Source organism: Humulus lupulus, chromosome 2, assembly GCF_963169125.1.
Source record: "Humulus lupulus chromosome 2, drHumLupu1.1, whole genome shotgun sequence".
Lineage (NCBI taxonomy): Eukaryota > Viridiplantae > Streptophyta > Magnoliopsida > Rosales > Cannabaceae > Humulus > Humulus lupulus.
In genome coordinates this window covers 276,818,927-276,841,744 of record NC_084794.1, presented here as the reverse complement: position 1 = coordinate 276,841,744, position 22,818 = coordinate 276,818,927, and the positions used below count along the sequence as shown (strand labels likewise).

The 22,818-nt window shown below is 46.6% G+C and overlaps 1 protein-coding gene across 2 annotated transcripts; it reads left to right on the top strand.

Moving 5' to 3' along the window:
* The first annotated feature begins 371 nt into the window (after window positions 1-371).
* Window positions 372-6,251, top strand: LOC133819492 (uncharacterized). Of its 2 annotated transcripts, XM_062252758.1 has the most exons (9): window positions 378-1,978; window positions 2,565-3,287; window positions 3,397-3,888; window positions 4,270-4,361; window positions 4,484-4,571; window positions 4,668-4,782; window positions 4,870-4,996; window positions 5,085-5,259; window positions 5,366-6,251. In XM_062252758.1, exons 1-9 carry the CDS (start codon window positions 488-490, stop codon window positions 6,047-6,049), a joined length of 3,987 nt encoding a protein of 1,328 aa, XP_062108742.1. In that variant the 5' UTR covers window positions 378-487; the 3' UTR covers window positions 6,050-6,251. The 2 variants fall into 2 exon arrangements, with proteins under 2 accessions (XP_062108741.1, XP_062108742.1); XM_062252757.1 differs by having other exon boundaries at window positions 372-1,978; window positions 4,668-4,996.
* The last annotated feature ends 16,567 nt before the right edge of the window (window positions 6,252-22,818 follow it).

Below are 22,818 nucleotides of genomic sequence, written 5' to 3'. Positions count from 1 at the left end.
TTTGAAGGTCTCATCGAGCTGGCACCGAGCATCATCGAACCACCATCGAGCAATGTCGATTTTCTGCAGATTTTAAAGATTCAGATCTAAAAAAAAATCGCAAAAAAAACTCAAACATCATGCCCAGATCTATTTGAAATATAATATTTTGTGTGATGGTGGTTTTGTGAGGTGAGAGAGAGTGAAATAAGAGAGAAGAGAGAAGTGAAAAATGAGGGGAATTGTAAGAGTATTTTGGATAAAATACAAAAAAGTAGTATTATTTTAAAAATTTTAATATGCTAAATATTTTTTTTTTTAAATTATAGCATTTATCAAACATACAAACTTGCGCATAAAAACCCAAATTTCCCTACATGGTTGTTTTGTTTAAAAGAAAATTAGATATGCCACCGAAATAATTAAATCATTAAAGAGCAGTAAGCGGGAATACAAATTTTCAAAAAGCACTGAAGGATTGGGCTTTCAGTCTCAGACCGAAACAGCCATGGCTATGGAGGAAGCCATATCCCGGATAGTGCAAGAGCTCGAAGATATTCGCCATTCACACCCACCACCCCCTATCTCCGATTCCTCTCTCTCTGACCTGAAAACCCTTCTGAACAATGATTCTGAACCCATGGACCGCCTCTACGACGAGCTCTCCTCCAAGTCTCTTTCTCCCTCGAATCTCGTTTCTGCTCTTGCTTCCGCCATGGATTCAGGCTCAACCCCTCTCTCCCTATCGGCTTCTCAGGTCTATCTCTCTATGCTTCTTTGCCCCAATTCACCTGTTTTCACTCTCTTCACCCCAATGGCCTTCCTGTCACTTCTCCGTTCTATTCGTCGTTGTCTCAAGCATCGGCCCTCGGGTCAGCCCGACCCCAATGAATCGAATCATTCCTCTCAAATTGCGCCTGGCCGGAAGAGGAAAATGGGTCCCCGAGGTCGTGGAGCGAAGAAGCGTGGTCGGAGTACTTGCAACGAAGATCATGAGGGTGGAGAGAGTGAGTTTGGTTCTAGGGTTTTGTTTTCTGTGCTTAAAAGGTTGGAAAAAGTTATGAATTTGATACATTTGGATCGATTTCCCGATACTTTGAAGTCTTTGATTCAAACAGTTGCTGAAATTCCAGTACTGGGGATTGAGGTATGCGGTAATTTGGATAACTACGATAGATTGAGCAAATTCTGCTCGCAGATTTTGCTTGAAGTTCTGAGGCCTGAGCACGGTGACCAAGCGCACTCGGCGGCTGAGGTGTTGAAATCATTGTCGCCTATGATTCTTCAGTTTAAATCTCAGGCGAGGACGTTTGCTCTGGAATTTGTAACGATTCGAATGGTGGATGTAGCGAACCATTCCAATGGTGTTAAGAAAGCATTGGTGAATCTTCCCAAGTACTTGGTTGTAAAGGCGCCAGAGAAATCTGAGCCTCGGGCTTTGGCTGTGGAGTCGATAATGGAGATTGTTCGAATCCTGGAATTTGAAAATCAAATTGGGTTTGTGGAGTATGTAATGAAGATGGCCCAAGGAAAGTCTAATTTGAGGCTCTTGGCAACTGACCTCATTCTGGTGCTTGTGACATCATTGAAGGATCCATTGTGTCTGAATTCAGATAATGAAGTAAAGGATTCATGGGGTATGAAATGTTTAGAGGCTTTGATTCAGCGATGTTCGGATGTGGTTGCCGGAATTCGAGCTCGGGCTTTGTCAAATTTGTCTCAGCTCGTGGGATTTTTGTCAGGTGACAGTAGGAGTCGGAGTGTGTTGAAAGAAGTTATGGGGATTGGAAGTGGGGGAGAGGGTCGAGTGAATGACCTTCTGAGAACAAGGTGTACGGATGAGAAAGCAGTGGTAAGAAAGGCTGCACTTCTTCTGGTCGCAAAATTAACATGTCTATTTGGCTGTGGCTTTCATGGAGCCTTGTTAAAGACTATGGGAATGGCTTGTTCAGATCCACTTGTTAGCATACGGAAAGCTGCACTTTCAGCCCTTTCAGAGGTTTCTGTTATGTTTCATTAAATACTTCGTTCTTATACTCTACATCACTTGATACTTGATAGTTTTTACACGCAATTCACTACCTTTTCATGTTCACATACCTAGAGTAGACCTCGATTCATTATAACCTCATATATCAGAAATTTTTTGATGCACTTCTGATTTGCAATTCCATTTATTAATTTAAGTATAGAATAAGTTATAACCATGTTTTTCTATTCTAATAACTTCTATACTGGTTTGTTCTAACAGTCTATCAGTGCTGACTCGTCTTGTCATTGGATATACTAAACATATTATGCTAAACTATGGAGGTGGTGCTTCTCAATATATACTTCCCGTTACAATTTCAAAATCTTACGATATTGTAGTGTTAATATTTCTGTTCTCTTTTTTAATGTTTTGTAAATCCATTTTCAAATCATGTATCATTTTAGTGTTTTCTTGTGTTTTTTTAGCTGATTGTGTAGTATTGTGTACAATTTTGTATTTTCATTTTGATTCCTCTAAGTTAGTATGCTTGCTCATTTTGAGAGATGGTGTCCATTTCTTATCTCACGTTGGAAATGTTTTATAAAACTTTTAGGCCTATAGAACATCTCCCGAAGAAAGTGTGATTAGAGAGTGGCTACATTCGGTACCTCGCTTGATAACTGATAATGAGTCCAGCATACAAGAAGAATGTGAAAACTTGTTTCTGGAACTGGTACTGGAACGGGTATGTAGATCTGGGACGATTGATTTGCCCCCTAGCAGGGATGGTATCTGCAGTTTTGAAGAGGATTTTGAGTTGTTATTCCCTGAAGGTGTTTTAGGTCTTCTTAGAGAGATTTGCCATGGAGAGGTAGCACCTTGGGTGAAGAAAATATGCACAAACCTTGGCAAAAAGAATAAGTTAAAGCACAAAATTGCTACAGCTCTCCAGACTATCATACGGATGTCTGAGTCTCTTTGGTCAAGATATTGTCTGCCAATAGAGAAGTGGACGGCTCCACCTGGTGCATGGTTTCTTTTGTCTGAGGTGTCAGCATACGTTGCAAAAGCTGTGGACTGGGAGTTCCTCCACCATCACTGGGAGCTCCTTGACAAGGATGGTATGGGAGTAAATATTCAGAGTCCTCATACACTAGGAGATATCCACGAAGATGAAGAGGATGTAGAAGCAAATTCTGTTGCTTGGGCCGGGGATCGTGTTTTTTTATTGCAAACAATTTCCAATGTTTCTATTGTGCTGCCCCCTGAACCCGCTGCAGATTTAGCCCATAATTTGTTTAAAAAACTAGATGAGTTCAATATGCATTTGACAGAGGTACTCGGCTCATCAAATTGTATCATCAGTATGACTTGATGCTTTTATTTTGTTTAAAATGCTGTTATTGTTTAAAAAAGTTACCTGCAACTGGTGCCTTTGTTTTCAGGTTAAAGCTCATGTTAAGGCACTTAAAACACTATGCAAGCGGAAGGCTTCAAGTGCAGATGAGTCTGATACACTCGTTATGAAATGGGTGAACCAACTTCTCTCTAAAGCTTCTAAAATTTTAGAGAAATGCATCTCAGAGAATTCAGAAGCAAACAGAAATGGCAGCTTTACCACACCCAAAAGTGGGGCTAGAAAGAGCAGAAAAGCAAAGGCCATGGCTAAGTCATTGTCAAAAGGAGTTACGGCAGTCTATACGATTGGGTCTTTGATTATTCATTGTCCGAGTGCCGATATGAGCACAATCATTCCACTTTTACATACCATAATCACATCAGAAAATCCTGATCCTAAATTGAACAAGTTACTAGGTCCTAGGGTCTCGTTCCGGCAAGCAGCCCCTTCTTTATATATTCAATCATGGTTGGCTTTGGGGAAGATTTGTCTTGCAGATGGGAAACTTGCAAAAAGATACATTCCTTTGTTTATGCAGGTTTGTTCATCATTTTAGCCTCATTTTTTTCTATGGTTTTAAATGTTTTCTATAAACAGCCATCATTAACATGTGGTATTTCTGTAAAAAATAAAAAATAATAATAATTTCCAAGCCACAGCTCACAAATACAATCACGACTATTAAAAATAACAACATAAAAACTTGTGGAGACATGCAGTTGCCAATATATTACATTGTATACAAAAAAAAAATGGCAATACTTGCACAAATTGATAGGCATTTTTCTGGGGTACTTTTTCAGAACACAGATACATTGAACATATAAACATGTACATATGAATACTTATTGACTAAGCACCATTTCCTAATATATTCCTTCCTCAATACTGAAATTTCACAAGGCATTTGCTCTTGTAGGAGCTTGAAAAGAGTGACTGTGCAGCCCTTCGTAATAACCTGGTAGTAGTCATGGCAGATTTTTGCATTCACCATACTGCTTTAGTTGATTGGTAAGAAATGTTAAAAGTAATTTTCAGTGGTCTCTTTGACACTAAAGCAAGCGAACAAGAACTGTCTTTTGATTATAATTCTTTCTTATTTTCCACTAACTAGTTTGCATTGAAATCAACAGTTATATAACAAAGATCACAAAATGCCTCCGTGATCCATGTGAACTTGTGAGAAGGCAGACATTCACACTGCTTTCAAGACTATTGCAGGTATGTTATTGTTTTCTCATGTTCTTCCTACTTTGCAAGTTTATGATTAACAATAAGGCAGAAACCAATTCATGTTTATATTTATCCTTTATTTAGAGGGACTACGTGAAGTGGAGAGGAGTTCTGTTCTTAAGATTTCTTCTCTCGCTTGTTGATGAGTCAGAAAAGATAAGGCAACTTGCTGATTTCCTATTTGGGAATATTTTGAAAGGTGCATCTGTACAATGCTTTCTCTGGTTGTCATATTTTAAGTTTGTGGAAATTGCTTTCTTTGATCCTTATGTGCATGTTTCTGCAGTCAAGGCACCCCTTATAGCTTACAATAGTTTCATAGAAGCCATCTTTGTTTTGAATGACTGCCATGCTCACAGTGGACATACTGATTCTCATGGCTCTCGAACTGAAAGCCGACTTTTTTCAATCAGGTTGGTGTCTATATTGAACTATTACATAAATTAACGTTGCAAAATGTAACACATAACTACATTTTGTCTCTGCATTACTGCTTTCCAGAGGTAATGATGACAGATCAAGGTCTAAAAGAATGCATGTCTATGTTTCTTTGCTTAAACAAATGGCTCCAGAGCACCTCTTGGCGACTTTTGCAAAGCTATGTGCAGAGATTCTTGCTGCAGCATCTGATGGTGCTTTAAATATAGATGATGTCACTGGACACTCAGTTCTGCAGGTAAAGGTTCTTTACCTACCTAAACAATACCTATCAATTTGAGGTTCAATTTTCTTTCTGAAGGGGTTGAAATTAAGTCTGTTATTTATTTCTTTTGATACATTAGGACACTTTCCAAATTCTAGCTTGCAAAGAAATCCGAATACAGGCAAACCGTGGACCATCATCTGATTCTGCAGAGGTCGAAGAAGATGGAGACGGTTCAGCATCTGTGGCTGCAGCTAGAGGAAGGGCCATAACACAAGCAGTCAAAAAGGGCCTCATCCAGAACATGATTCCTATCTTCATAGAGTTGAAGAGGCTTTTGGAAAGCAAAAACAGTCCCCTTATAGGCTCGCTCATGGAATGCCTCCGTGTTCTTCTCAAGGATTACAAAAGTGAGATTGATGAAATATTGATTGCCGATAAGCAACTTCAGAAAGAGATCATGTATGATATGCAAAAGTATGAAGCAGGGAAGACCAAGTTAACAGCTGCTGAGGCTGTTGCCAACAATAAAAAAGCAAGTTGTAGCTTTCATTCACCTGATCCTGTTAAAGTTGGAGATGGTAAACATGTTGAAGATAATTCAAAGCTTGCATCAGCAATGGCAGATGCAACAGCTGTCGCCACAGCTCGGTTTGTGCTCAAGGAACTGAACAAAGGAATAATGTCACCTACTTTAACTGCTAAAAGTGTGCCTAAACTCAAGTCTTGTGAGAAAGATACCACTCCTCGAGTAGATAAACCTCAACAAGTATTGGAATCTTTGAGGAAAAGACACAACTTTGATTCTGATGAAGAGAACTGAGGCTCTCCTATACAAGTCTAGCAGCCATTAAAGCTTTTTGATCACAAGCTCTCACAGTTAAGAGTCAATTTACTCCTTTGCATACTAAAATTTTAACTGTACACTGTAGATTCCATAATGATTGAAAAATTGATAATCAAGGCTGTTGTATAATCTTTTCTTCTTGAAAAGCGAAAATATATATAATCCCATTTTCCTTTCACTTCACCACCTTTTCTCATGGATTTCATTTTGTCTTCAACTTTTCCAACTAATTGAGAAAAGTTTTGAAAAGTACTACAAAGTGTCAAAATAAGTTTAAGTTTGCTGAAACTTAAGAAATTAAAAATAATAAGACAATATGGTACATGGAAAGTTGTGATTTATCAAATATTATAAATGTAGTTATAATTAAAGTCATTAATGCTTATTAATTTTGTTGATTTAATTTTTAAGTCATCGTGTCGTTTTGAAAAGATAACTTTACAAAAATATGAGAACAAATAATTTTTTTCTATATCTATGGGCATAAAATTTATGTCACAGAATATGGTAATTCTAGCAAAAAAAAAAAAAAAAGTTTAAAATATAGGAATCCCATCAAATACTATGAACAAAATACCATAAATAAAAATACACTCCCTCTCTTACTTTCCTCTTTCTCTCCATCTCTCACGTATCTTTCACTCGCTCTCTCCATTTTCTCTCACAACAATGGGGAGCTCTCTCACACTGGCAAATGGATGACGTACCTCTGGTCACCGTCAATGCCATCTTCGATTTGTCTTCTCCTTCGCGTTCTTCTTCTTCTTCTTTACGTTCTTTTGCGTCTTCTTTGTTGTTTCAGATTTTTTTTTTTTTTCAGATCTAGTTTTCTTTTTCAGATTTGTTTTTTTCTTCCAAATCTATCTAAGTAACTCGTTACTATCACGATTTTGTTTTGTTTTCAGAATTGAGTTTTTTGTGGACCTAGCTATACCAGTTACCTTATTAAATCTTCTTCTTCGTTGTTGTTTTAAAATCTGATTTTGTTTTTCATATTTGGTTTTCTTTATAAAACTACCTAAGTAAACAGTTACTATCACAATTTTGTTTTGTTTTCAGATCTGAGTTTTTTGTGAACCTAGCTGTAACTAGTTACTTTTTTTATTCTCCTTCTTCATAGTTGTTTTTAAATCTGATTTTATTTTTCAGATCTAATTTTATTTATAAAACTACCTAAGTAACCAGTTACCTTTTTCGATCTTCTTCTTCTTTGTTATTTTCATATCTTATGTTGCTTTTCGGATGTAGTTATTTAAAAAAAAAAAGATTTGGCTAAGTAACAAGTTACCAAGTAATTGTTATTTTGATAGGGTTAACCAGTTACCACATTATTCTTCTTCTTCTACTTCTGAGATTAAATTTTTATTTTTTAAGTTTTTTTTTCTTCTAGGTTTGGCTAAGTAACTAGTTATCAATCAGTTATTTTGATAGGGGTAACCAATTACCTTCTTCTCCTTCTTTACTGGTTATATTCTGATCTGTTTTCTTTTTCCAAATCTGCTAGTAACCAGTTACAATTTACTCGAGTACTTGCTATTGCTGTTAAAATTGATAGTGGTAACTGGTTACCGCCACATTACTAAAAAATCCAAAATTATTTTTATAGTGGTAACTGGTTATTATTTAAAATGAAATTAAATGACATATATATATGTTCAACAATAATCCAAAACATACAACGTAACTCAGACATCATCATCATCATCACCACAATTAGAGAAAGTCAATCTCATCACCTCATATTTGAATGTGTATATAAAAGCAATATAATAACAATAATAATATATCCATATATATAGAAATGTGTACTGTTATATAATCTTATATATGTACATATAAAAATAATATATGTATATATAAGATGGAAGAAATTATATGGTTTTATGTATAGAGTTAATTGTATATATATGCATATATATTATAAACCTATATATAATTAAAAAAATAAAGTAATAAAAATATCCCTAAAAGTAATTATATAAATCAATATTGAAATTCTATATTAAGTATACGGTATATTTTAATAAAATTACAAAACATGGGGAAAAAATCCCATAAAAATAGGAAAATCTACAAAAATGCACTAAAAGTTAAAAAAATATATATATGAAAAATACGGTGCATTACAAAATTACAGATATTTTGGATAAAAACACGGAGTGGCAAAAGTGTAAATACGGAGTGGCTTTTAAATCATAAATAAAAGTGGTAAATACAATTTTTTGTGATCAACGTTTACAAACTTGTAAATATCTGTTACAAAATTGTAAATATCTATTACATAATTGTAAATAATATTTACAAAAATTAGTTTTTGTACATAAAACTTATGAACAAATTCGTAACTAATTTTTTATTTTTGTAACAATAGTTTACAAATCTAGTTTCATAACTAGGAAATATATTTTTGTAACTAACATTTACAAAAATAATTTATAATTAAGAAATCGTAACCTAAATTTACATAAAAATATTATATTTTTCCATATGTTACAATATTGTTCCAAAAAATTATAGGAACCTAATTTATATTATACAACTTAAAAATATAAATTTAAAATATTCATTATTTATAAAACACTTTGTTATATATATATATATATAAATGTAGTTACAGAGTAGTGAATTACAATAATTTTGTAAACAAGTTTTACATTTTTGTAACAACAGTTTGCAAAACTAATTTCACAATCAAGAAGTTTATTTTTGTAACTAACTATTATCTCAATTTCCTACGTGGACCCGAGACATTCGTCTAGGCCCATGGTCAGGGGCTATTCAGCATGCGGGCCCGGCCCAAGGCCTCTTGGTACGGGAATGTCCAAGAGGGGTACGGGCCCAGGGTGCACTTCTGGGCCCATTAGGGGGATCCGGTATGGTCTTCCGGGTCCCGTCATCCGGGACAGTCATCCGGGAGACGTGCAGACCGTTCGAACTCCCCGCGGCATACGCGTCCCCGTCCCGGACCCTGGTACGGTTCGGACCTGTGGTAAATGAAGAGGGACAAAGGTAAACGAACCCGGATCACATCCTCCCCGGTTGGAGGGACCAAGCGTCCAGGACCCTGAAGCCGCCCCACTCCGTGTGGGCGTTGTCCCCACTTTTCACTTGCAGAAAAGGCCACCTCGGGATTGCACGCCGTTGTTTCAGATTAGCGCTGCCAAGTACTCTGACTGGTCTTGTCCCCTGAATCTGCCAAGTACCATTTTGTCGGGCGAGATATAGCTCTTGGGTCAACTTATTGGCCTTAGCTGGTTTGGAATTCATGTATGTTTTATCTTGTATATTGGGCTTTCACTAGAAAGGCCAAGAATATCTATATCTCTTATGGGCCCGGGTCATACCCGGCCCAGACCTAATGTTCCCATAAGCCTATATATACAGGCTATGGAACACTGGAAAAATGATCTCTCTTCAACCAAGATATAGTTACTCTGTCAAAACACAGAGATAAACTCCATTGTAAAAGGTTTTCCAAGCTCTAATACTACAAACTCGTGGACTAAGGCTCATTAACGCCCCAACCACGTAAAAATCCCGTGTTAATCCTCTACTTTTATTATTATTACCCTTCAACAATATTTATTAATATAGTTGCCGAAAACTTCGGTTAACACTTTGGTGCTTTCATTGAGAGCTGAAGGAAGCTAGTGCTAACGTCAGGCCTTTACTACAATGGTGAACACACGACACACAACCTTCGACCCTAGCAATCCAGAGCAGGGCAACAGAGACCTGCCGCCTTCACAACATCTCCCTCAGGATCTGCCCGAGAACGCGCCTCCTCAAACATCTCACTGTGACGAGTCACAAGACTACGAGGGTGGGACAGAATACGAAGAGGAAAACGAGGAGGAATATTATGAAGAAGAAAATGAGGGGGAGTGCCACGACGAAGCTGCGGATCCCGAGACCCCCGAAGGAGAGCCCAACCAGCAAAACTTGGAGGTGACCAGACTAAGGCAGCAAGTCCTGGACCAGGAAGCCAGGATCGCTGAGCAAGCGGAGGCGCATCGACGGATGCAAGAATCTCTCCAAGCCCTGCAAGCATTCATAGCCGCGTAGGGTCCGGTAGCCAATCCCGCAACTAGCCCACTTCCAGAAGCGCAACAGTCTGCTCCACAAGAGCGAGCCGGGATCCCTGAAGGAGCCAGACCGGCCCCTCCCCCGGAGCCGTTTCCTGAGCCAGCTCCAGGAAATCCGGACAGGGAGAGAAAGAAGGCCGGTGGAAAGACCCGAGAAAAGACCACCCCTATCGCAAAGGCTGGGACCCGTTCCCGGCCGCTCCCTAGGAAAGAGAAGGTGCGCCCTGTCCCAGGACGAGGCCATCCGATCGATCCACAGGGGACGCGGCCGCGGAACGCACAGCCCCGGCACGCCCCAGGGCGAGGCGGGCGGGAAAGATCTTTGCACCCGAGTGCCTCGGTTAACAAGAACCGTCGAGAACGGCGTCGCAGCGAGGAACATCATGCCCTCAGCTCAGGGGACGATACGTCCCGGATAGACTTACGCGACGGACTGAACGCTCGGAAAGAGCGGGCCCGCAAGGAAAAGATCCTCCCCCGAGGTGGCGACCTCAGGAATGACATCAACGACAGGAGGAACGAAAGAATCCCCCTAGAAGATGACACGGCCAGGCAGCTCATGGAGCAGATGGCCGCGTTGAAAAAGGTCACGGATCGTCTGGTTCGCAAGCAAGAAGGCGCAGACACCGATTCTGATGAAGAGGATAAAGAGCCCTGCGCAAGGCACATCCTGGATGCGATACTCCCCAAGGGGTTCAAGATGCCAAGCCTCACTGCCTATACTGGAAACACCGACCCCAGGGATCATCTGTCCCGATACAATCGGCTCATGACAGTGGCCCATGTCAGTGACGACGGCAAGTGCCTCTGCTTCTCGATCACTTTGGGTGGTCCCGCCGAAGAGCGGTGGAAGAGACTTAAGCCGGAATCCATCCAATCCTGGTCCGGGCTGCAGTCAGCGTTCCGCAAGCAGTTCGTGGCCGCCATGAGGATGGATATGCAGATCAGCGCTTTACTGAAGAAGCCTCCAAGACGAAAGTGGACGACGGACAGCGCCTGGTGGCACTACAGTCCGGAATCCGGGCCGGGTCCCCCCTTTGGGATGACATTCAGCGTAGCAAGGCCACTACCCTGGAAGAGTTCATCAGGAGGGCCCAAGGATTCATCAACTGGGAGGAAGCCCAGATCCAGGCCTTCGGGTGGCCTCCTGCTCCGCAGCCCGTCCCCCAGACGTTCCCGGGATATGGGGGACAGTTACTGGCACAGTCCTATACCGCGCCCCCCATCGCCCTGGGACCGGCCATCGCGCCCGGGGTCAGCTACACCCCTACGGTGTACGGCCCTGCCACTTCAGGGTATGCCCCGACCCAATCCACCCACTTCTCTGGTTATGGTGTCACGCCGGCAGGACACAGCATGGCTCGTGTCGGGGCCCAAGTCACAGCCGGGAGTGACTGAGGCGAGCGTGAACCCCTCCCGGGGGAAGCGATCGGGCAAAGGCCAGAACCGACCCGAGCCGGTCAAGAAGGGAAAGAGGGGCTATGAGCCCCAATATTCAAAATACACCAATCTGGTGGACACCAGGGAGAACGTCTACCTGGCCACAGAAAGGGCAGTTCACTACCGGAAGCCTAGCCCCATGTTCAAAGGAGAAAGGAATCTGAGAGACACCAGCAAAAGGTGCGCCTATCACAAGGATGTGGGCCACACCACCGATGAATGCCGGCAGCTCAAGGATGAGATTGATCAAGCTGGGGCACCTCCACCAGTGGGTAAGGATGCCCGTGGGAGTCCCGGGCCTGTCAGCAAGCCCCGGACAACCCACGGTCCCGGGAACGCCCCGGGCATACCCTCCCCAGGGAGGATATGCACAGGGACCCCCGACGCTGGCCCCTCAGGGGACCCCCATCGAGCAGGTTCCCGGCCCCGGAATGCCCTACCCCTCCGGAGCAGCACCCCCTCGAGTTGACGAACATGTGGCCACCATCTCGGGCGGACCTCACCTGGGAGGGCCATCCAGGAATGACCAAAAGCGCTACCTAAGCGAGTTGGACCACGATCAGGAGGTGTGCGCCCTTGTCTAGGCTCCGGCTCAGCGCCCTAAGTTGATAAACCTCCCCATCACCTTCATGGAGGACGACGCCCGCAATGTCCACTTTCCGCACCACGACCCGCTGGTCATAGATGCTCAGATCGCCAACAAGTTGGTGTCCCGCGTGTTGGTGGACGACGGAAGCTCCATCAACCTGTTGTTCAAGCCCGCTTTCACCGCCATTGGCTTGACTGAAGCGGATCTGGCATCGTGCCCGACCCAGATTTACGGCTTCAACGGAGATGATCTTCTCCCCATGGGAAAGATCCAGCTGCCGGTTACGCTGGGGAGTGAATTACAGCACTCGTTCAAGTTCTGCCCCTTTGTAGTGGTGGACTGCCCCACCGCTTACAATGTCATTTTTGTCCGACCCGCATTGGTCGAGTTCGGAGCCATCACCTCCATCCGCCATCTTTGCATGAAGTTCCCATGCGACAGCGGAGGAGTAGGAACTGTCCGGGGGGACCAAAAGAGCGCTCGGAAGTGCTACCATGTGTCGGCTCGGCCCATATACATGATCCGAGACAAACCCATTGAGGACTTCGTCGAACCGATCCCCCCCCCCCCCCCCCCCCCCACCTGCTGAGAGGATGGTACGGGAAGAAGATGACCTGGACCCGCGGATAGGGGACGACCGCGTCCTGGAACCAATGGACGAGATAGAAGAGGTGTGCATCAGCGACACCGATCTGACCCGGATCATCCAAGTCGGAAAGGGTCTGCCGGCAGACGTTCGGGCCGCCATCATCGCCCAAGTTAAAGGAAAATAGGACATCCTTGCCTGGTCTCACTCAGACATGACTGGGATCGACCGCAATATCATTTGCCACACGTTAAGTATTGACCTAAACGCGACCCCGGTCCGCAAGAAACGCAGGCCTTTGGGGACGTAGAGGGCCGAGGCCTTAAGCTGGAGGTTAAGAAGCTGTCTTCCATCAACTTCATACGCGAGGCTGTGTACCCCGTGTGGCTGGCCAATCCCGTCTTGGTGCCGAAACCGAACGGGACGTGAAGAACATGCATCAACTTCACGGACCTCAACAAAGACTATCTGAAGGACTGTTTCCCGCTGCCCCGGATCGACCAAATGGTGGATGCTACGTCCGGATACGAGATCTTGAGCTTCATGGACGCTTACTCTGGCTACAATCAGATCTCTATGCACGTGGCAGATCAGGAGCACACCAGCTTCCAAACCGACAAGGGAATCTACTGCTACATAGTCATGCCTTTCGGACTGAAGAATGCCGGAGCAACTTACCAAAGGCTCGTCAATCAAATGTTCCGGGCCCAGTTAGGGTGAAACATGGAGGTATACATCGATGATATGCTGGTCAAGTCCAAGACGTCCTAGAAACATTCGGATGACCTGGCGGAGGCTTTCGTAGTCATCCGGAAGTACGGGATGAAGCTGAATCCCAAAAAGTGCACTTTTGGCGTGGCCTCCGGGAAGTTCCTGGGCTTCATAGTGAGTTTCCGAGGAATAGAAGCCAATCCAGATAAGATTAAGGCACTGATTGATATGGCCTCTCCCCGGAAGCATAAGGACGTACAAAGCCTGACGGTGCGAGTAGCCGCCTTGAGCCGCTTCATTTCCAAAGCCACGGACAAGTGCATCCCGTTCTTCAACGTTCTTCGGGGAAGCCAGCGTTTCGAATGGTCACCCGAATGCGAAGAGGCCTTTCGTAAGCTGAAAGAACACTTGGCCCAAGCCCCAATCCTGGCAAAACCTGTAGAAGGGGAGCCTCTGTATCTATACCTGGCCGTGACTGAGCACACGATCAGCGCCGCGTTGGTACGAGAGGAAGAAAGGGCATAGCTCCCGGTATACTATGTAAGCAAGCGATTGCTGGACGCTGAGTCTCGGTACCCATTGATCGAAAAGCTGACTTTCTGCCTGCTGATGGCATCCCGAAAGCTTCGACCTTACTTTCAGGCCCACGCCATAAAGGTCCTAACCAACCATCCCCTGCGGCAGGTGTTACAGAAGCCCGAGTCATCGGTAAGACTCCTGAAGTGGGCCATGGAGCTAAGCCAGTTCGATATATCCTACGTCCCTAGGGTGTCCATCAAGGGACAGGCCCTGGCCGATTTCATCGTTGAATGTTCCGGGGTGCCTCCGGAAGACAATATTCCCGACGCCCCTGCGGCGCCCGTATGGAAAGTCTTCGTGGACGGAGCCTCGAATGAGAATGGGGCCGGGGCCGGGATCATCTTGGTATCACCGCAGGGGCACCAGTTACAAAATGCCCTCCGTTTCCAGTTCAAGGCGTCAAATAACGAAGCGGAGCATGAAGCTGTCCTAGCCGGGCTGCGTTTGGCCCGGGAGGTAGGGGCAGCGAACCTGGAAATCTACAGAGATTCCCAGCTAGTTGTCAGACAAATCTCGGGGGAATATCAGACTAAAGGAGAGAGAATGGCGGCCTACGTGACTCAAACGAGGGAAATGATACAGGCATTCACAAAGCATTCCATCCGCCAGATCCCCGGGAGCAAAATGTCTTCGCGGTTACACTAGCAAAACTGGCCACCGACGCCGAGGCAGAGCTGGCCGGACTGGTCCCCGTCAACCATCTCCCCGTCCCAAGTATCAGGGCCCCCGCAGTCCACACCGTCGATCACTCCGCTTCCTGGATGGGACCGCTCATCCGCTACCTGTCTACCGGGGGAGTTCCAAACGACCGGACCGCAGCCAGGAAACTCTAGTACCAAGTCCACCGATATGTCATGATGGACGGAAAAATCTATCGCTGGGGTTTGTCCATGCCTTAACTCAGGTGTGTGTCCAGGACTGAGCTGAGCGCCATCATGCATGAAGTGCACGAAGGTTTTTGCGAAGATCACACTGCTGGGCCCAGCCTATCCAAGAAGATCTTGCGCCAAGGATACTTCTGGCCAACCATGAAGAAAGACTGTATTGACTACGTCCGCAAGTGCGAACAATGCCAGAGGTACGCGAAGGTCCCACGGGAACCCCCGATAGAGATAACCTTGATGACTAGCCCCTGGCCCTTCGTAGTGTGGGGGATCGATCTCGTCGGATCCCTCCCGACCGGGAAAGGAGGGGTAAAGTATGCCATCCTGGCCGTGGACTATTACACGAAGTGGGTTGAGGCGGAGCCCATGAACACAATCACTTCCAAAAAGGCCTTAGATTTCGTCATCAATAACATAGTGTGTCGGTGTGGCCTCCCCCACAAAATCGTGTCCGACAACGGGAAGCAGTTCGACAACGCCCACTTCACGGATTTTTGCGAAAGGCACGGTATAGTGAAGAGCTTCTCCGCGGTTTCCAGGCCCCAGGACAACGGGCAGGCAGAAGCTGTGAACAAAATCCTGAAGGGGACGCTGAAGAAAAAACTCCAGGCCTGTAAGAGCAAATGGCCCGAGGAACTGCCCTGCGTACTATGGGCTTACCGGACGACCGAGAGGACGTCAACCGGACACACCCCCTACTCTATGGTCTACAGATGCGAAGCTGTCATCCCGATCGAAATGACCATCCCGTCCCACCGACGAGACACGTATGACCCCGCCCAAAACCACGCCTTACTCCAAGAATCACTAGATCTCATCGAAGAGATCCGGTAAGAGTCGCAGGTGCAGCTGAAGATGTACCAAGGCAAGATCGCGCGACACTTCAACTCTAAAGTCAAAACCCGTAAGTTTGGAACCGGCGACTTGGTCTTGCGAAGAGTCTTCCCTGCTACTCAAGATCCGGGAGTGGTGGTTCTGGGCCCAAATTGGGAGGGGCCGTACAAGATTCAGCACGAGGTGTGCCCCGGGACATACCGCTTAAAGCGGCTCGATGGCTCGGAAGTCCCGCGAGCCTGGAATGCGGAACATCTCCGTAAATACTATCAGTAGTCAGGAAAGCGGTTCCCAATTTGATATTTTAGTTGTAAACAATGTACGCCTCAGGGCGACCCTTTTTCAAATAATGAAAATGGCGTGTGCAAAACGTCGTAAAGAGGTGTTGTAAAACTATGCTAATCTTTCTCAAGTGACCCCAGACTCGTCTCCGCTCACTTGCGGGGGGTATCCCGGGTATAAACAAATACCTGGCAGGGCGCACGCTAAGGCCGGTCCCACCCCGGACGAACGATGTCTGGGGGTATATTATAAAGAGGACCGAGCCCAAGGCCGGTCCCACCCCGGACGAACGATGTCCGGGAGTATATTATAAATAGGACCGAGCCCAAGGCCGGTCCCACCCTGGACGAACGATGTCCGGGGGTATATTATAAAGAGGACCGAGCCCAAGGCTGGTCCCACCCCGGACGAACGATGTCCGGGGGTATATTATAAATAGGACCGAGCCCAAGGCCGGTCCCACCCTGGAAAAACAATGTCCGGGGGTATAACTAAAGAGGACCGAGCCCAAGGCCGGTCCCACCCCGGACGAACGATGTCCGGGGGTATAAAATAAAGAGGACCGAGCCCAAGGCCGGTCCCACCCCGGACGAACAATGTCCGGGGGGTATAACCAAAGAGGACCGAGCCAAGGCCGGCCCACCCCGGACGAACGAGTCCAGGGGTATAAAGTTAAGAGGACCGGGCCCCAGGCCGGTCCACCCCGGACAACCGGTTTCTGGGGATAGATAATTGTAACAGACCGAGCCCAAGGCTCACGCCACTCCGGATGAGTGGGGTCCGAGGAAAATAAGCATCCGGCATTCCCCAGGGCAAAGCCATGGCGTATGACTGATAAAGGGAGAAACGAGGTTCCGGGTTAAACTAAGCCCCGATGGCCCTGGACTTGGTGCCAGGATTAAAAACTCGATGAGTTATGTCGTTGGGTCTAGTCCAGGCCGTTGGAACCGGAACTAAACCCTCACAATCAGTTAATCGCGGCAACAAAATGAAATTTCTACTCGAAATAACGAAAGGAAGCCTACATAAAAACTAGAGAAGGTAGCAGTGTTTTGAACTTAATTACAAGCCGAAAATACTAATAAAATTACAAGGCCGGGATTCGGGCCTACAAATTGTCCGCCCGCAGGTCCGCGTCCTCCTTCTCCTTGGCCTCGAACTCGGCCCACTTCGATTCCGGATCAGGGAAGACAAGGAGGTTCATACTCTTGTCCTTGCACCAGGCCATGTAAATGGCCTCATCAAAAGTGACATCCAGCAAACCCTCGACCTCCTCCTTTTCGCGGCGGGATATCTCGTGCACCGCCTTCTCCCCAAGGAGAGAGTCGCCCAGTTCGCAGACCCGGACCTTCAAGGCCTGGATCTCCTCCTTATCCAGGACAGACTGAGCCGCGGCCGCCTCCAAGAGTGTTGCCCGCTCATCGGCCTCCTTTGATTTCTGAGACAACTCCTTTTCCAGTCCGGCCTTGGCGCGGTCGAACTCCTCGCGCTCCGTCTGAGCACGGGCCAACTCCCGGCCAAGGGCCTCCTTGGCGGCCTCCCTTTGATTCACGGCCGCCTCCAGCTCTAGCTTGGCCGTCTCCATCTTCATGGCCAGCTCGACCACTAGGTCAGCACTTCAATGGGACAACAGGTCGACCTGGAGCAAAGAAAAGTTAGAAAATAAAATCCTCATCAACAAGTAAGGGAAGGAATATAAGAAGATAAGTAAAAGTTACCGCGGTGGCCTGGTGGCGGAGAGCCTGGGAGATGAACAGTACGTCCGGGTTGGCTATCGTAGCGTACCTCTTAAGCTGGAGGTTGGACATGGTGTTCCCCACCTGGTCTAGCAGGTCAGCCGCCAGGGGGGTCGTGTCCTGTCCGAGTTTAGGGCGGAAGCCCGCTTCGGCGGCTAGCCGATCCACGATTAGCTGAGGAGCACTGAACTCGGCAGGACGCTTCGCGAATTCAACCTGACGGCGGATCGTCAGGGCTCTGTAAGTTTCGTCCCTCCAGCCCCGACCGTTTTCCCAGGTCCTGTTGATCAGTCGGGACTTCTCTTCCCGCAAGGCAGACTCCCCCTCCTCGAGAAGAGTCGGACGTATGGGGAGAATGGGCAATGCAGGGACCTCCTTCGTGGCCAGCCGACTCTCACCATGTGACTCTTCAGCCAAGCCAGTTCGCCTCGTCCAGGGCCTTTTCCTGGTGTTGCCCTCACCGGCGCCAGCATCCGGGCCCCTCTTCCCCGAGCTTCGGCTGATCGTTGCGCCCGCCTCCAAGTCAATTATGGGGTGCTGGGCGGGGCCAGAGATTGCAGCCGGCTCCACGACTTGGATGGGGACCGCGGCCAGGGCTCCCCCGCCGGGACAGAGCTCCGTCCCGGACAATTCCTTGGTGAGGTTGGTCTTTGGGCCCGTCACCTCGTTGTTCTTCCTGGCCGCCTTTTTGGCCGCCCTGTCTTTGAGGAGCCGCCTCATTTCGCTGGCAGGGGTTGACATATCGGAGTCCCCTGTAAAAGTACGGAAAAGGGAGTTAGGATGGTAAACCAAACAGAAACAAAAACACACATGTCAAAGCTAAGAATGAGCCGAGACGAACCCTCATCTATGCCCTGGGCGCGACTCAATTCCTCTAAAGCAAATGAATGGACCAGATCCCCTATGTCGTCCGGGTTCAGGAAACCCCCGTACTGGAGGAACCCGGATAAGAACATGAGGACCTCCGAGCCTACGGGGATGGGAATTGAAGGTCTCATCTCCCCATCAGCCTCGAACGCGGGGCCCGGGGGTACTAGCCTATCCCTAGCTAAGTCCCCGACTTGGGGAGCATAAGTTAAGACTAAAGGGGAGTTACCTCGCCCCAATACGCTAGCCCCAGGAGTCCCAATGTTTGGTAGGGCATCTTCGAAGAGCTCCTCCAGCTCCCCTGAAGTGGCCGCCTCTGTCGGGGCCTAGTTCTTCTTGCGCCGGGCTACGTCGGCTCGTGCCACTCTCTCCACACTGGCAATGTGGTCCAGGGCCAACTGCTCCCGGATGTCGACGTTATTCTAGCAGGGGATTCCCCGAAGGTTAACAATGGTTTGGGTGGCCGCGAGCATCCCGACTAGTCGGAGATTGTCGTCCGTGACGTAGCCACCCACATCCAGGTCCTCCGCGCTCAACCTGGAGTAAAACCTCCTCCTTTCCATAATGAACTCGGTAAGGGGAGTTTGAGCGAAAGGCCTTGCCACCCGGAAGATATGATAAGAGACGATGAAAAAAGATAAAAATAAAAAAGGAGAAGACTGGGAAAATACTTACCCACTCGTTGGAAGTCCAGCAGCAGTGTGGGGTTCTTCTCCTCAAGGAACCCGGACGTCAGGAACCAGTAATGCCTGACGTCCAGGGGGTGCCTCCAGGAGCTGGTAGGAGCGGGATAGCCACTCCGCGGCTTCAGTCTATAAAAACCGTCCTGAGTCTTGTCCTTGACGTTGACCTGCGGCTCCAGCTTGTAGAAGTACAGGATCTCCGCAGGGGTGGGCTCCGCGACCTCCTTCGCGATGCAAAACACTCGCCATCCGGCGAGTAGCCGGTACGCTTGAGGCAGAAGCTGGAACAGTGCGATCCCCACGTACGTCAAGAACCGCACAAAGTAGTCGTGAAGCGAGAGCGTGGCTCCCGCGCTGATGTGGCCGGCGCTCCAGGAACCGAAGCCTTCCACGGACGTATCCGCCCGCTCCTCAATCCTGGCCATGCGATTGTGAAAGAGTCCAGGGGTTGATTCGATGCCCACACACTGCTCCAGGAGCAGCATCATCCGGTAATTCCGGAACAGGTTGGGCGCCGCGTCCATTTCCCACCTGTTGCCCTTGGGCGTCCGGGACCCAGGGATGATGACAGGGGCCTTATTGACCTCTTCTTCGGAATGGAGTGTAACGCCCGTTGCCATAGTTGACGATCTGGGAACAAAGAAAGAAAGCCAAGCAGTCAGTACCTAAACCCAAGAAAGTCGGTTAAGGTACGGGGGGTCTCCTAAGGACTGCTTGGAGCCCCTTCGGATCAGGTCCGGGACACCGAAGAGCCACGGGACCTTGATCGGGAAAGAAGAAACTACTAAGACCCGCCCTCTGTTCGGGAAGCATCCGGATACAGAGCAATCCGAACCAGGCGGCCTTTGTAACGCCCTGGCTACCCCAGAACAGTTACGGTGAACGGTGGACCGGAAATTTGACTCACTACCTGAGTCCTTTGGTAAAAAACGTGCTCTAAGTGTAATTAGCAGGTTAAGGCATAAAACCATTAATAAGGAAATGGAGATTTTTATTACAAACTGCTCTGCAGAGCTAAACAAAACGTTTACAAGCTGTTCTCAGTACAAAAAGGTCATTACTGTTGTAAAGTTACAGTCCCGCCGACCTAAGCGGCAAAAATAAGGTAAACCCCCTAGTTCCTCTAAGAACACCTTGACCGTGGTGGTCAAGCGGCTGCATATGTACACACCACCACATCAGCTCTCCACTCAAGGCTAGGTGAGCTTCTCTTTCCCTTTACCTGCACCACATAGCACCCATGAGCCAAGGCCCAGCAAGAAAACATAACATTTTATACAACATTATCAAATGATTATCATTATAATCACACTGAGCGTAAAGCTTTCAAACAAATGGGTAAACACCACATGAGGTTCTGATAAACCACACTGAGTGACTGCCATGCAAGTCACTAATTCAGATGGAAGAGTGGCTGATGGGTAAGCCACTAGCCTTCAACAGGTTCTGGTAACCACACTGAGTGACTGCCATGCAAGTCACTAATTCAGATGGGAGAGTGGCTGCTGAGTAAGCCACTAGCCTCCAAGCGCTTATTTCATTCATCGACCCTCGGGGTCGGTCTGGCATTAATGCTCTCTGAGCCATTCAATGCTGGTGTTCTATCAGATCAAAACTTATTGGCTTGCGTGACACACGCTAAGGCCGTCCTGACTAATAAGCCAGCTCAAAGTGATCAGTGCCCAGTACCACCCCTGAACCTGACTAATAAGTCACAACTTCACAGTTGATACTAGCACCCTTGCCAAACCTGACTAATAAGTCAGTGCCATGCACAAATGAGCAACATATACTAAGCATTCTATATTCAATCCATGTTCATGTTTTCACAATCACATGCCTCATGTATATCCACGCATGTCATATTTGGGGTGCAGTTTTCTTACCTCTGATTCGAGCAAGAACGAATAAAAGAACAACCATGAGAACGATCGACTTTTTGGTCCTTTAGCGGTTACCTGGTCATAACCAAATTATGGGATTCCATCAATAAAATGAATAATAAAAGGTTCCCAAACCAAAATCTAACCTCCGGGACCTCAAACACCACTCAACCGGGTAGTAGGTTCAATCCCGAGGCCTAAGGTTTGAATCCCCATGCTAAAAACGCATTTTTGGAAAAATTGACCTCAAGGGCCGCGGCCCTCCCCTGCTGCGCCGCGGCGCGCCCTTCAGCCAGAAGGGCCTCCCCTGCCAGACGCCAAGGGCCGCGGCGCTCCCCTGCTGCGCCGCGGCGCTCAGCCCAGAATGGCTAAGTCGGCCACACGAACCAGTTTTCTCCCCTGAGCTCTTTCCTCTCAAACCAGCCCTTCAAACCCTTTCTAAACTTCTTCCAAACACACAATTAAACCCCCAAATAACACCCATAGCTCACCCTTATCAAATCCCAATAAAAAACAACAAGAAAACTCCCTTTAATCCTCACTTTCCACATCAAATTCTAAAGCTGAAATCCCAAAACAAAAACAGAGCAAACATGGAAACTAAGAGCTAAAAACTTACCTCAAGTTCAGGTTATGGTGCTCTTCCACAGTGGAACACTCTCCCAAAGTACCAAGGCTTAGCTCCCAAGCTCAAACCTTCAACAAATTCACAAAACTCACAAGGAAGGAGAAGCAAGATGAAGGTACGGGAAGGGGAGAAGCTTACACTCTGTTTTTACTCTGTTTATCCACAGCCTTCCAAGCTTAACATATATCCAAGCCAAAAGACTAAAATACCCCTAGGTCTTTAAAAGTCTCTTAAGCCAACCTAAGGGCAACTTTGGTACTTTCCACCTATACCGTTAATCATAATTAACGCTTCCCAATTCCCGCTAATCTCAATATTCTCAAACTCCAATATTTCACATCCCGTTACCCTTTAATGCCCGGTAACACTCTAATCATTAAAACACCCCGAGACTCACCCCGAGCCCCGAGCTTAAGCCTGTTATGACCAAACCGTTAATTAACATTCCTTGATCGTCTCATGCCAAATAGCTCGAACAAACCCACATTATAATGTGGTCTCAAATTATATCACCAACATGTGAATAAATAATCAATTTACCCTCAACAGGTCAAATTACCATCACACCCCTGTATAAAGAAATATGGACACGTATGCATGCATTTCACATCATATCATAATATAATCAACATATACATGCATTTAATCAATTAATAACATAATTAAGCAAGTACGGCCCTCCCGGCCTACTGTTCACGCCGTTCAATACATTGGAGAATTCGGGGCATTACAGCCTTCCTAACAACTCTTAAATATAATGCCTAAACGTACGAATTAAAAGAACAACATAAGTTCATATAGTCATCAAGAGGGTCAAGGGAACTTACTGTGAGTTGTTGGCCGTAGAAGGTGGTGGTTGTCCGAATGTAAGGACGGCAGAACTTCGTTCTTGAAATGGTTTAGCCGGTTTAGCAGTTCGTCGACAGGACAGGCCCAAGACGCGTCTCCAGGCAGAAGG